Raw genomic sequence first — 13,965 nt, 5'->3', positions numbered from 1 at the left:
GCAGAGGGGCGGCAGGTGCCGAGTCCCAAGGGCAGGGACAGCCAGCCCTGGAGGCCTCGTGGCTGGGGTGGGGAGAGCAGTGGGGAGGTGGGGATGGATGGCAGGCCGGGGGGTGGGGCTGGGGGACCCAGGAGGTGGGATCATGCAAAGGAGTTGGCTCTGCATTTTGAGCAGGGAAGAGACTTACCCAGGTTATTATTATTATTATTTTTTTAGTATTTATTTTTTTATTTGGCTGCACCGTGTCTTATTATGGTTCATGGGATCTCAAGTTGTGGCATGCAGACCCTTAGTTGTGCCATGAGGGCTGTTAGTTGCAGCATGTGGGGTCTGGCTCCCTGACCAGGGATTGAACCCAGTCCCCCTTCATTGGGAAAGGAGGAGTCTGAGCTAGTGGGCCACCTGGGAAGTTCCTTACCCAGGTTATTTATCTGTATCTGTATCTACATCATCTTTATCCATACCCATGTCTACCTGTCCTCCTCCTATCCATCTGCACTGTGGGACGGGAGGGGAGGAAGAGAGAGACCAGGAGAACAGCGTAGACGCCGTCGCCATCATCCCAGGAGTGATGGTGGCCTGACCTGCGGCAGCAGAGATAAAAGTGGGCGAATTCAAAAACCTTTTGCTGGAAGAGTTGTCAGAGTGCTTGTTTGTGTTCCTCCGGAGCAGATCCCGAGATGAAGGTTCAACAGCAAGCGCCTTATGTGGGGCATCACAGAAAATGCACATAGGCGCCGGGCAGGCAGGCTCAGCAGGGGAAAGCAGGTGGCAGGTGAAAGTCACCTTCCAAGTGGTCCTCAGTGGAGCTTCCGCTGGGGGACTCAGCGTTGTACCCCCGGCCATGGCAGCGACTCTCCTTGGGCATTTTGTGAGGGCTACTGGAGTGGGGTGGGGTGGGGTGCATGAATCTCCTGGGGTGGATTGGAGAAAGTCTCCACAGGAGGTGAGCAACATGCTTCACTTGGGGGAAGGGGGCACCCACAATATCAGCTTGTTTGATTGGAGGTGAGGGATGGGCCAGGAACCTAGGATATGCTTGGAAGTTTCGAGTCAGCCATCAAGGGTCAGATGTCACCCACTGATGAAAACGGAGAGGATGAGTTTGAGGGGGATGTGATGGTATGGCTTCTGTGTCAAGTTTTAGGGGTGTGTAGAGTTGAGAACTAAGGTCATGGCATCTGGTCCCATTACTTCATGGGATATAGATGGGGAAACAGTGGAAACAGTGTCTGACTTTATTTTTTTGGGCTCCAAAATCACTGCAGATGGTGATTGCAGCCATGAAATTAAAAGATGCTTACTCCTTGGAAGGAAAGTTATGACCAACCTAGACAGCATATTAAAAAACAGAGACATTATTTTGCCAACAAAGGTCCATCTAGTCAATGCTGTGGATTTTCCAGTGGTCATGTATGGATGTGAGAGTTAGACTGTGAAGAAAGCTGAGCACTGAAGAATTGATGCTTTTGAACTGTGGTGTTGGAGAAGACTCTTGAGGGTCCCTTGGACTGCAAGGAGATCAAACCAGTCCATCCTAAAGGAGATCATTCCTGGGTGTTCATTGGAAGGACTGATGCTGAAGCTGAAACTCCAATACTTTGGCCACCTCATGCGAAGAGTTGACTCATTGGAAAAGACCCTGATGCTGGGAGGGATTGGGGGCAGGAGGAGAAGGGGATGACAGAGGATGAGATGACTGGAGGGCATCACTGACTTGATGGACATGAGTTTGAGTAAACTCTGGGAGTTGGTGATTGACAGGGAGGCCTGGCGTGCTGCGATTCATGGGGTCGCAAAGAGTCGGACACGACTGAGTGACTGAACTGACCGAGGGTTGAGGACAGAGACAGTGGAGCTGGGGGATGCTGGTCCCCCAGATGGTCTAGAATCATGTAGGGTGGGGAGAGATGGAGATGCCGTGAGGTCCTATCACCCTGGGGCTCAAAGAGAACCATGGAAGGGCTTCTCTGGTGGTCCAGTGGTTAAAACTCTGTGCTTCCTATGCATGGGGCGTGGGTTTGATCCCTGGTTGGGAAATACCCACGTGCTGCGTGGTATGGCCAATTAATAAATAAATAAAATGAAATAAAATTACTGTAAAAAATTAGGTAGCTTTGAAAAAGAGAAAGAGAAGCAGGGAAGCTGGTGGAGAAGGGACCGCAGCTCCCAGAGGTTTCCCAAATCCCAGTCTCGGGGAAGAAAGGAACCTTTGACCCCACAATGCCTCTGCCAGGTGTGCCTTTCATCAGGTAGCCAAGCTAGTGGGTTGGCTGTCTTTACCCTGGGACCGATGGAGGCACTGGGGACTCAGACTTTGAACAGTGAGTTAGAGAAACTCCCGGTCTGCTGTTGGGGCCAAGGGCAGGGGCAACAGAGCATAGGCAGGATGCTGGCTGGAGGGCCGTGGTCACTTTCACTGTCCTAAAGTGGGCTGTGTGTGGCCATGTGCAAGTCATTGATTCACTGACGTATTCAACAAATCTTTGCTAAAGATGCTTCTCTGGGCTGGGCGTTGCATGCTGGGCCCTGGAAAATGGAGGTGAAAAAGGCGAGTCTGGACCCGGGAGCTCCCAAAGCACTGCTGTGTTGTTGGCCAGAGCTACCATGGGGTCAGCACAGCTACCAACAGAGGCCAGGCACCTCATCCTGCTGAGTGAGGGAGGGGTAGAGAAGAGGAAAGAGAGGGGTACTTAGTCTCTGGGTGGTCCAGCTTGTTGAATTCTACAGCTCTAATGATGATACCTGGACTTAATGAGGAAAACAGCCAACCGGAAGAGCTCCGTCAGCCCCACCAGGTCTGATGACAACATCTCATCCTTGTGGATGCTCTGAGGACTTTACGTTGATCCTCTCCCTCTCATTTAACCCCAAACATATGTGAGAGTTGGACCATAAAGAAAGCTGAGCACTGAAGAATTGATGCTTTTGAACTGTGGTGTTGGAGAAGACTCTTGAGAGGCCCTTGGACTGCAAGGAGATCCAACCAGTCCATCCTAAAGGAAATCAGTCCTGAATATTCATTGGAAGGACTGATGCTGAAACTGAAGCTCTAATACTTTGGCTACCTGATGCGAAGAACTGACTCACTGGAAAAGACCCTGATTCTGGGAAGATTGAAGGCAGGAGGAAAAGAGGGCGACAGAGGGTGAGTTGGTTGAATGGCATCACCGACTCGATGGATGTGAGTTTGAGCAAGCTCCAGGATTTCGTGATGAATAGGGAAGCCTGGCGTGCTGCAGTCCATGGGGTTGCAAACAGTCAGACACGACTGAGCAACTGAACTGAACTGATAGACCCATTTTACAGATGGGGAAAATGAGGCCCAGGGAGGTTATGGTTGTACCAGGAAGTGGATGTGTGCCCAGCCTGTCTGGTTCCACAGCCCATACCTCGAGTCATCAGGGATGGGCTGCCACGTGTCAGTCAGTGGCTCCACATGTCCGGCAGACCCCATGCGTACCCCAGGCAGCCTCTGGGGGTTCGGGGCCCAGCCACAGTGGACTGGGTCCTCACGTGGGTCATGGGCTAGAGAGCATCCTGATACCACCATCCAGGGAGATGACACCATCTGCAGAATGCGGCCTCTTAGCTGCTGGTGGAGTTTGGGCCAAGAATATGTTTTGGAAAGGCCCGGATGCGTTTTGCAATACTTCTGTGCTGAGCAACTGTTCAGATCTGGTGGTGGACTGACTCCCCGGCAGGAGGCACAGGGGAGAAGGAGTGCCAGGGAGCCCGCGTTATTAAACACTTACTGAGTGCAGGTTTTGCTGAGCACTTCATAGCCGCTGACACAGCCCTGGGAAGGAGGGGTGGTTGTTTTTATTGTGTAGGTGGCGAGACTGAGGCTCTGAGACGTGGATTGACTTTGTTGAGATCCCTGGTGAGATCTCTGGGCAGGATGTCTCAACTTGGCATGTAACTCTTTCCCTTTATCCTGGGAACCAGGCTATTCCTGCTCTGGCCCCCAAACTCCTCACCTCATCTCTTCCTTCTCTCCCCTCCCTCATTTGTCTCCAACCACTCCATCCTTTCTCTTTCTTGAACAAGCAAAACTCATTCCCCACTCCCCACCCCAGGACCTTTGCACATGCTCTTCTCGCCACCTAGAACGCTCTTCCTCTAAATCTTTACTTGGCTGGCTTTGTCTCATTTTTAATCTCAGCTGAAGGCCACTTCCTCAGAGAAGATCCTCTAACCTGCACCAGCTTCCCCTGTCAACATCATATCACTGTGTTTTCTTCACTGTGTCTATACTTCTCTAAAGTTATATTTACACACCTGGTTTTGGTTTTGTTGCCTTTCTCCACTGGGTTCCATAAGGTTAGGCACCCTGTCTCTTCTTAATTAGTAATTTATCAATTAATTAATATTACATATTAATTGATAATATAATAATGTTTGTGTGCTCAGTCACTTCAGTTGTGTCCGACTCATTGTGGACACACAATGGACTGTAGCCTGCCAGGCTCCTCTGTCCATGGTATCCTCCAGGCAAGAATATTGGAATGGGTTGCCATGCCCTTCTCCAGGGTATCTTCCCAACCCAGGGATCAAACCTGCGTCTCTTGTGTCTCATGCATTGCAGGCAGATTCTTTACCCACTGAGCCACCTGGGAAGCCCAATATATAATAATTTATTTATTTATTCTTGGCTGCGCTGGGTCTTTGTTGCTGCATGTAAGCTTTCTCTAGTTGTGGTGAGTAGGGGCTACCCTCTAATTGCATTGTGCAGGCTTCTCTTGTTGCAGAGCAGAAACTGTAGGTGCACGAACTTCGGTATTTTCAGCTCAAGGGCCCTAGAGCACAGGCTCAGTAGTTGTGGCACATGGGCTTGTTTGCCTTGAGGCATGTGGGATCTTCCCAGACCAGGGATCGAACCTGTGTCCTCTGCATTGGCAGGTAGGTGCTTAATCACTGGACCACCAGCGGAATCCTAGGCACCTTATCTTCTGTTTTTTTCACACCTGTATCCTGAGAGCCTCGAACAGTGCATGGCACACAGTAGTTGCTCAATTACTGCTTTAAACTTATCATTTTCTTGCACTGGATCCCACTTGAGAACTCACTTTTATATAAACAGTTACGCGAACTTTTGCTTTTCTTAACTGTTCTAAAAGTTGCTATTTTTTTCTGGGGCTACTGTAATATAGATTCTGCCACTTTTTTTAATTTTCTGAGCAAAGCGTTTGCTTTTGAAACCTACCTTTGGTAGATTTGGGGCTCTGCAGTGCCAGCAGCTAGCTCAGGAGCTCCTCAGATGTGACACTTCATGGAGGCGATGCTGCCATATTGTCCAGGTGTTTGCATCTTCCTTTTAGGGGCAACTGGGGTTTGCAGCTGATTGCAGCTGTCAAGTTCAATGTCCGAGACAAGCTTCTGACTTTGCCAGGTGTGTCTGCGAGGCTGGGCTGGCTGAGAGGCTGTCACTCATCGGGTACAGAGGTGGCTTCTGAGAGCTCTGTCTAGACGTGTCTCTGCCGCTGCTGCCCTCAGAATAGCAGAGGGAATTTCAAGGAAGACTTTTCTGGGCTCGGAGCAACTTGGCATTTTTATTAGACCAAAATCAGATCCAACATAATACTGCCTGAGTTGGCTTCCTTTATTAAAATGGAAACAGACAATATTTCTGAAATAAATATCAATGCCAGCTTGCTGGGCACACAGCTTGCAGATTTCTGAGACCCTGGCACTGGGGTAGAGAGAGCCAAGCCAACGTCAGCATCAGAATCCCCTGGAAGGCTCCTTGAAACACGGATTTCCCAGTCCCACCTCAGAGTTTCCAACTTCTTGAAATGCAGATTCCCGGGTCCCGCTGGAGTTTCCAGCTGAGGAGGGTGGAGCCTGGGATCCTGCATTTCCAGGGCTGCTGCTTCTGCTGCTCCATGGACCAGATTCTGAGCAACACTTGGCCCCAGGCTCCTGCCAGGAAGGAGTCTTCATTCTGTCACCTGCTAGGCTTCCCTGGTGGCTCAGATGGTAAAGAATCTCTGCAATGCAGGAGACCCATGTTTGATTCCTGGGTTGGGAAGATTCCCTGGAGAAGGAAATGGCAACCCACTCCAGTATTCTTGCCTAGAGAATCCCATGGACACAGAAGCCTGGTGGGCTACAGTTCATAGCATTGCAGAGTTGAACATGACTGAAACAACTATCACTCACTGGGCTATTCAGCAGCTTCTGGGTAAAAACTGCTGCTTCTGGGGTCATGTCTCTTCCCATCCATCCCCCAAAGACACAACCTGAATCACATCTTCTTCACCCCTCCCAGCCCAAACCCTCCAATGAGAGCATCCTTGGTGGGGTAGGTGTCAGGTCTGTGTTGACTCCTCCCGGACATTCCCCCAGAAGCCCTCTCCCGCCATCCCACCCCTACTTCAGCCTTCTTTCAGTCACTCACACTCTTGGAATCCTTCTCTGCTAACTCTCTCCCCACTGGAATGGAAATGTCAAGAGGATGGGGACCTTGTCACCACATTTGTGCCTGGAACAGGGTTGGTCCTCAGGACCTTTCCAGTCCAGCTCACTTCATCCTCATAAGTTCCTTAGATTTCAAGCAACAATGTTATTTTTCTTGGCTCACAAGTGTGGGTGACTCTAAGCTCAAGCTGGGTCGTTGTTCTTCTTTATGTCCATTTTTGTCCCCCTTAGTTCAGGGCAGGCCAGGAACCTACATCAGGTTAGTCTGATGATGCCAAAGAAACCCCAGGTACAGGAGGAACCCTGTACCCCCTGGGGGGCTGCTGGGTCGCTTACGCCTGGCACCCAGCATCTTTGCAGTTGCCGCCCTCTGCTCCTCATCCCTCCATCCCTGAGTGCCGGGCTTTCCAGCCTTACAGACCATCTTGCCTTCCTCTGGCCACCATCGCTATGTTTTTCACACCTCCCGAAAACCTCATTTACCTGCCAAGAACCTATTTCACACTCTGTTCCTTCTGCCTGAAATGACCTGCTCCCCACCTCCATTTGGCAAAAAAAAAAAAAAAAAAAAACAACCAAACCAGTGGAATTTTGAGCTTCATGGGGCTTTCCAAGTCTAGCTCAGAAGTCCAGGAGTAGCTAGCAATCAACCCCCTCTCCAGTCCCAACAGAGGAGGTTGTGTTCACCTCTGCGTTTCCCTGCCCTGACATTTGAATAGATGAGGGAGAGGTTTACAGGGGTTACAAGCCCAGCCTCTAGAGTGAAGCTGCTTAGGTTCAATTTCCAGGGGTCAAACCTCAAGGATGTAACCTGTCTGGACCTGGGTTTCTTCATCTGTGTAATGGGCACAGTGATGGCACCTAACTTCCATTTCTGAGGATTGCATGAGTCAATGAACACAGGGCACAGTGAGCGGCTCCCTGGCAGTGAGAACTGGGGGAATGTTTTCTCCTGTCATCTCTCTCTCTCTCTCTTTTTAAGTTTATTTCTGGCTGCACTGGGTCTTCGTTGCTTCACTCGGGTTTTCCTCTATTTGTGGTGAGCAGGAGCTGCTTTCCAGTTGCGGAGCACAGGCGTCTCATTGCAGTGGCTTCTCTTGTTGTGAAGCATGGGCTCCAGAGCTTGGACTCAGTAGCTGTGGCACATGGGCGCAATTGCTCCTTGTCATGTGAGATCTTCCCAGACCAGAGATCAAACCTGTATCCCCTGCATTGGCAGGCGGATTCTTATCCACTGCACCACCAGGGCAGTCCTGCTCTTGTCATCTCTTCCCCCTCACGAGGCTGTGAACCTTCAGAGGACAGGTCTGCATCTCACTCCTGTCTGCAGACCCAGCACCCAGTGGGGAGGCTGACACAGAGTAGATGCTCAACAAACGAGGAAACGAAGGAATCAGTGGCTCTGGGGAGAGGTGGTGGGTCCCCTGGACTCAGCCTGATCCCAGGTGTGGAGAAGAGATGAAGAGAATGTTCTGACCAGAAGTGATCAGTCCCCAGAAGCTAGACTCGAATGAAGAGAGGGATGGAATTCCATTTGGTCTCCTAGGACAAAGCCACCCCCAAAGCAGACAGGAAAACCCAGCCTTCCCCCCAGCAGGAATCCCATACAAACCTGCTCTACTTCCCCAGTTCTCCATTGTTTATTCTTTCAACAGATCTATGCTCTCAACACTGTGAGTGAAATTGTGCTGGGTGCTGGGGACACAGTGATGAATAAAAGTAGAGCTAGTCTGTGTCCTCATGTTGTATACAGTCTAGAAAAGGAAAATGGAAGGAAACAAGTGAACAGATATTACCAAATATGATAGAGTCTCAGAAGTGCCCTCAGGGTAGAGATTGACAGAGCAGGGTTGACTTGGAGAGGCAGTCAGGGTGGCCGTGGAAGAGGGGTGATGACATCACTAGCTGAAAGGGTATCCAAAGCCAGACAGCTCAGTGCCAACCTTGGTTCATCTCCCTATCTCTCTCCCACATCCTCTATCTGTCTGGAGGGAAGAGTTCCAGATTGGGCAGCCTGACAGTAGGCTCTGGATATGACCCATGAGTCCTGGGGAGAGTAATTCAGCACCTTGGACAGCGGGTGGTGCAGTCCATCTGGCTCTTCTGTGTCAGGCGCGGCTCCTGTGGGGTCAAGAATGCCAATACCAGACACCTCCTCACCCTCACTGATTCCTCTACCAGCTTCAGAGCACCTTGGACAAGTCACTTCCCCTCTGATTGTCCCCATTTCCCTATCTGCACATTGGTGATGCCATTCTTGGTCTCAAAGGGCCCTTCTGACCCATTGAATTTGTTTTGGAAGAGTGATTGCAATTTCATACACCTCAACAGAGCTAAGAGCTGATCTCTTGGGATCTCAATGCCTTGGGGAATTTCGAGATGGTGATTCCCCACTGAGGGGTTGAGATGTTAGGACTGGAAGAGACCGGATGTTAAAAAAAAGTTCATGTTTGATATCTCGACTAAAAAGAGAAGATAAATCACAACTTCTGAGAACCTCCTATGGTTTGACTACTCCGCTATGCTGGGAGGTTTCAAGGGGATTAAAAGCAGAGTACTTGCTGCCAACCCTCTGGGTGAGGCCTTGGACAAATCTCTTCCCACCTATGAACCTCGGCCTGCTCATCTGTGAAGAAAGGTGGCTGAACCCCAAGCCCCTCTATACTGAGCATTTTGTTATCTTCACATCTCTCTGAGGTTGCATAATGGAGGGCTTCTAGCAGGGGGGCTTGCTGGGTCAGCTGATGCCTTTACAACTGACATCCATTTGCAGGTCCAGAGAGGTGAAGCCACTTGTCAAAAGTCACACAGCTTAAAAAAAAAAAAAGGTTGCTCAGCTTGTTATTGACAGAGCCTAGATTTGAACCTTTGACAATTAGACTTCAAGTACAATTCACCCCCGCCCCATAAGCCTGTCCCCAAAGGAGGAGAGGCTGAGCGAAGAGCATCTCAAAGGTACAGTGAAAATGTCCATTTTCTCCTGGAAAATGGGGGGAGGAGCCTAGGCCTCCAGTGCAGGGATCACGCCATCCTCATCCTGAGTGGTTTGTTCATTTGTCAGCTCTGTGCCTGGCCAGCTGCTGGGGGTTGCAGGCTCCAGGATGGAGCAGACTCAGCCCTGGCCAGCACTGAGTCTCCCCGGGTTAGTGGCAGAGACCTTGACAACAGAAAGTGACAATCACGGGGAGAGAACAGCATGCAGCATGGTGTGTGGGTGCAGAGGTCCATGGAATGCCTTGCGGAGGAGGGAGCATTCGGGTGAGGGGCCGGGGTCTCAACAGCCAGAGGACAGCAGGGAAGAGCACACGGCCCAGGGACCAGGATATGCAAAGCCATGGAACAGAGTCAGGGGACAAAGACGCAGGCCAGGGAGAAGTCAGAGGTCGGAAATGGCTCCTGTGGGCTGAGTCCAGCCTGAGAGATGCTGCTTGGCCCACAGGTGGTTTTAAATCTTTTAAAAGCCTTGTGTGTGTGCATGCTAAGTTGCTTCAGTTGTGTTCAACTCTTTGCAATGCTGTGGACTGCAGCCCACCAGGCTCCTCTGTCCATGGGATTCTCCAGGCAAGAATATTGGAGTGGGTTGCCATGCCCTCCTCCAGGGGATCTTCCCAACCCAGGGATTGAATCTGTGACTCCTGTTGCAGGCAGATTCTTTACCGCTGAGCCACCAGGAAGCCCTTGAAAAGCCCTTTAAAATCACTTAGAAGCCAGGAGATTTGATTTCAAAATCCAGATTGTCAGTTTCTCTGAGCGTTTTGGAAGATTGGAGCCCACATTCCCCGGGGCAACAGTTGGCCAGAGCTAAAGAAAGACTGCTTCTGACCACTTTACCCAGTTAGGTCATTGGCTTGGGCCCAGTAGACATTTTAAGGTGGGATTCCCTGATCTGTAGCATAATGATTTTTTTTCCCCCTGGCTGGTGACTGGCCCCAATGTGAAGGGACCCAGAGAAGGGAGGTGAGTAGGGATTCGTGGTAGGCCAGTGGGGTACATGGTGAGGACAGGGCTCCTCCCACTGTAAATGACTCTGGGTCCCAAGCCTCTCCTGGGATCCAGGGAACAGGAAGTTTGATTTTTGTTTTGGCCTCACTGCATGGTTTGCAGCCCTGGGCAGTGAGAGTGCAGAGTTCTAACCACTGGACAGCCAGAGAATCCCCTGTATTTGATTTTTTAAAAAATATTTATTTCCTTTTGGCTGCATCAGGTCTTAGTTGCAGCAGGTGGGATCTTCTGGTTGCGGCGCTCAGGTTTCTCTCCAGCTATGGCTTGGGCTCCAGGCTGCACAAACTCTGTTGTTTACTTGCTCAGCTTAGTGTCCAACTCTTTGCGACCCCATGGACTGTAGCCTGCCAGGCTTATCTGTCCATGGGATTCTCCAGGCAAGAATCCTGGAATCGGTTTCTCCAGTGCCTTCCTCCTGGGGATCTTCCCAACGCAGGGATCGAACCCCGGTCTCCTGCTTGCGGCAAGCGGGCTTAGTTGTCCTGCAGCACTGGGATCTCAGTTCCTCAGGGAAGGATCGAACCCACGTCCCCTGCACTGGAAGGCAAGTTCTTAAGACCACCAAGGAAGTCCTAGGAAGCCTGATTTTGACTCAGAGAAGGATAAGGATCATGGCTCCTCCTTTCCCTTTAAAACACATGATCACTTTCTCTCTGTTCCATCAAACTCTCCAGGGTTCTGCTAGTTGGCAACGGTAAGAGCAATGACAATCATTTCTAAATACTATTTAGAAAAACAATCAAACCTTTCTGTGCACCAAATATTTGCTTTTCGATTAAAAAAAAATCCCAGCACCTATCTATATCTTGGCAGCAAGCACTTTCAAAGAATGCAACTGTTTCAGTGACTGGGGCCAAAACAAATGTTTTTCCTAAGGCCAAACGATTCCAGAATGTTTGCCAAATGTTTACCCCTTTTAAGAAATCTAGTAAAATTAGCAAAGCGCCAACATTAAAGAATATTAAAAACAGAAGAAAAGCCAAAGGGGGAAAAAAATAACGTGTGCACACTCCCCGGCATTGGCACAATCTTCCTCATCTTTGCCTGTTCCCTTCCTGCCTTTGTTATGAGGAAGAATCTCCCAATAGTCAGAGCTGCTTTGGAGATGGAGGAAGAATAATGAGTTGCCCGTCCTTGGAGGTGTGCAAGCAAGAATTCTTGGCTTCAGCAGGAATTTCCACCTCAAGGGGCTTGCTGTGAGGGATGTCTGACCCTAAAGGATGAGCAATTATCTGAGCAGAACACATTATTAAAAAAAAACAAATGCTGAAGTTTGGAATCAGGAAGAAATTAATTCAACCCTGCAGCACTGTAGTTGTGAATCCTAAGGCAGCTACTTTTGCTGGCTGAGCCTCGGTTTCCTTATCTGTAAAATGGGCTCAGGCTTCTGAGGACAGAACCTAGCATGGTGTGTGGACTCTAAGTGCTCTGCCGCTGTTAGTTTTCTTCCTTGCCCTTCACACCCTTCCCACTCACCATTCCAGGCAGTCTCTCCTCCCCATGTTCCCCCTTTGTTCTCATCTTTCTGGCTCCAAGGAGTCACCATGGAATGTTCTCCAGGGGTTGAGCCATCTCTCTCCTGGGCTAATGGTCTCATAGTGACAGGGCTGATGGAGCACCATTCAGGGTGCGTGTTCTTAAGAGAGGGAGATCCCTGAGGCCAGAGAGAGGATGTCTGGAGGGCTTCCTGTAGAAGGAGAGATTTGAGCTGGGCTTTGAGGGTTCAGTTTGATAGTAGGTACAAGAACATTTTAAGCAGGTCCCAACTTGGAGATGGAAATGGTCTTGCGTGTTAGGAAGACACGAAGGCGGTGCTTGGGTGAAGGCAGGGGAGTGAGCTTCCAAAAATCAAGAAAAACAGAAGAATGAGCATGCATGTTGGATCAGATGAGCCTCTCAGCCCCTCCGCTTGCCCAGGCCATCAAGAGCAGAGGGCTGTCATGGGAGGTCATAGAGTCTGCTGCCTGCCTCCCACGGAGCTGCTCAGGGGTGGCTTTGGGATGTCCACATACTCGCTCGCTGACCTGGGGTCAAGTAAGGTTGGGGCTCTGGAGTCATCTACACTATTCTCCTTCTAACCCTCTCATAGTGCCTTGAGCACGTTGGGAGCACACAGTGGACCCCAGGGAAGCCTGATGGGGTTGGTGGGGTGGTGGGAGGCAGGGGAAACCTTTGGGTGGGTGAAGGGTGGAGAGAGGGTGGGTGGATGGCTTGAGTGGGATGGGTGAAGCGAGGGCAAGTGGGTGTGCAGGGTTGGTGGTCGGGCAGTGGGCAATTGTTGGATGAGAAGCTCTGTGAGTTAAGGGCTGGAGACTTGACATGTGGGTGCAGATGTGTTGGCAGGTTGGGAAGCAGACAAGTAGGTGGGTGAGGTGAAAAGTGGCTGGGTGGGTGGATGGGTGGGTGTTTTGGGTAATGGGTAGATGTGTGTGTGGAGAGCAGGGCTGGTGGGAGTGTTCTGGGCTGCTGCGAGGATGGATGGGATGTTGGCGGGTGCGTGATGTGTTGACAGGTGGGAGATGCTTGACTGGGTTTTAAGGCTCGGGAGAGTCATGGTGGGGATAGTGTGTGAGTGGGATGGTGGGTATATTGGTGGGTTGGGGAGTGGATGGCAGCGGGTGTTGGTGGGCAGAGAGTGGGTGATGGGGGCGTGTCTAGAGCAGGGTAAGTGGATGGTGAGATGCTGAATGGAGCAGTGAGTGGGTGGAGAATTGCGTGTGGGTGGACAGATGGGTGGATGGGGGGGGAGGGGGCGGTGGGGCATGGGTGGAGGAAGGCAGCCGTCAGCACTGACCACCCTGTCCCCTTGGCAGGACACCAGCCACACGTGGGAGATTCCTGGCCCCGGACCTCTGCACACGAGGCACCAGAGCTGAACCGCCAGTGCTGGGTCCTGGGGCACTGGGTGTGACCGTGAAGAGCCTGGTTCCAGACCTCGGGCCATCATCATCAGCACCAGCCCCCTGCCGCAGGATCTGGCACCTTTAGAACCTGGCCTGTGTGCTGTGAACTCAGTCAGCCTGCGTGGGAGACACGTGGGCTACCCTGCCCACGGCTGCCTGGGTCTCAGCGTCCTGGAATTGGGGCCAGGGCGTCTGAGGGACTGCACAGGACTGCACAGTTCGACTTGGGGACAGCCACTCCTGACACCTGCCACTGTCATGCGCAGAGCCCTGCTGGGTGCAGCTGGGATGCTGAGAAGGACACGGACCTTGGCCGCTAAAAGGCTGGGACCCACGAGCCAGCCAGCAGGTCCCCTGCGGGGGACAGGGAATGAGTGGGGCTTCCTGAAAGAGGGGCCATGGCCTTGGCCCCGCAGCGGGGGAGGGTTGCACTGCAGACACACAGCAGGGACTCAATAAATGCTTGTTGGATCTGTTTTCTTGCTGTGTGCGGAGGCCAGTTGCTCTCTGGGCTGTGGCTGCCCCTTCGTGGTCGCACCCTATCAGGCCTCTAAGGAGCCTGAAGATGCGACAGCCCTGAGTGTGCTGGTCAGGGTTAGATGCTGAAGTGTGGGTGGGTGGGAGGAAACGGGGGTGGTCC

The 13,965-nt window shown here is 51.3% G+C and overlaps 1 protein-coding gene across 2 annotated transcripts in view; it reads left to right on the top strand.

Annotated features, from left to right (window-relative positions):
- GSG1L (GSG1 like) overlaps positions 1 to 13,341 on the top strand; it is a 247,528-nt gene extending 234,187 nt beyond the window's left edge. For both annotated transcript variants that reach the window (XM_065920332.1, XM_065920331.1), the window contains one exon: positions 13,236 to 13,341. In XM_065920332.1, coding sequence (XP_065776404.1) covers positions 13,236 to 13,333 — 98 coding nt within the window. In that variant the 3' untranslated portion in view covers positions 13,334 to 13,341. The remainder of the gene's footprint in view (positions 1 to 13,235) is intronic.
- The last annotated feature ends 624 nt before the right edge of the window (positions 13,342 to 13,965 follow it).

The sequence above is a fragment of the Muntiacus reevesi genome, chromosome 2, assembly GCF_963930625.1.
Source record: "Muntiacus reevesi chromosome 2, mMunRee1.1, whole genome shotgun sequence".
NCBI classification, from domain to species: Eukaryota; Metazoa; Chordata; class Mammalia; order Artiodactyla; family Cervidae; genus Muntiacus; species Muntiacus reevesi.
This window is presented reverse-complemented; position numbering and strand designations above follow the sequence as displayed.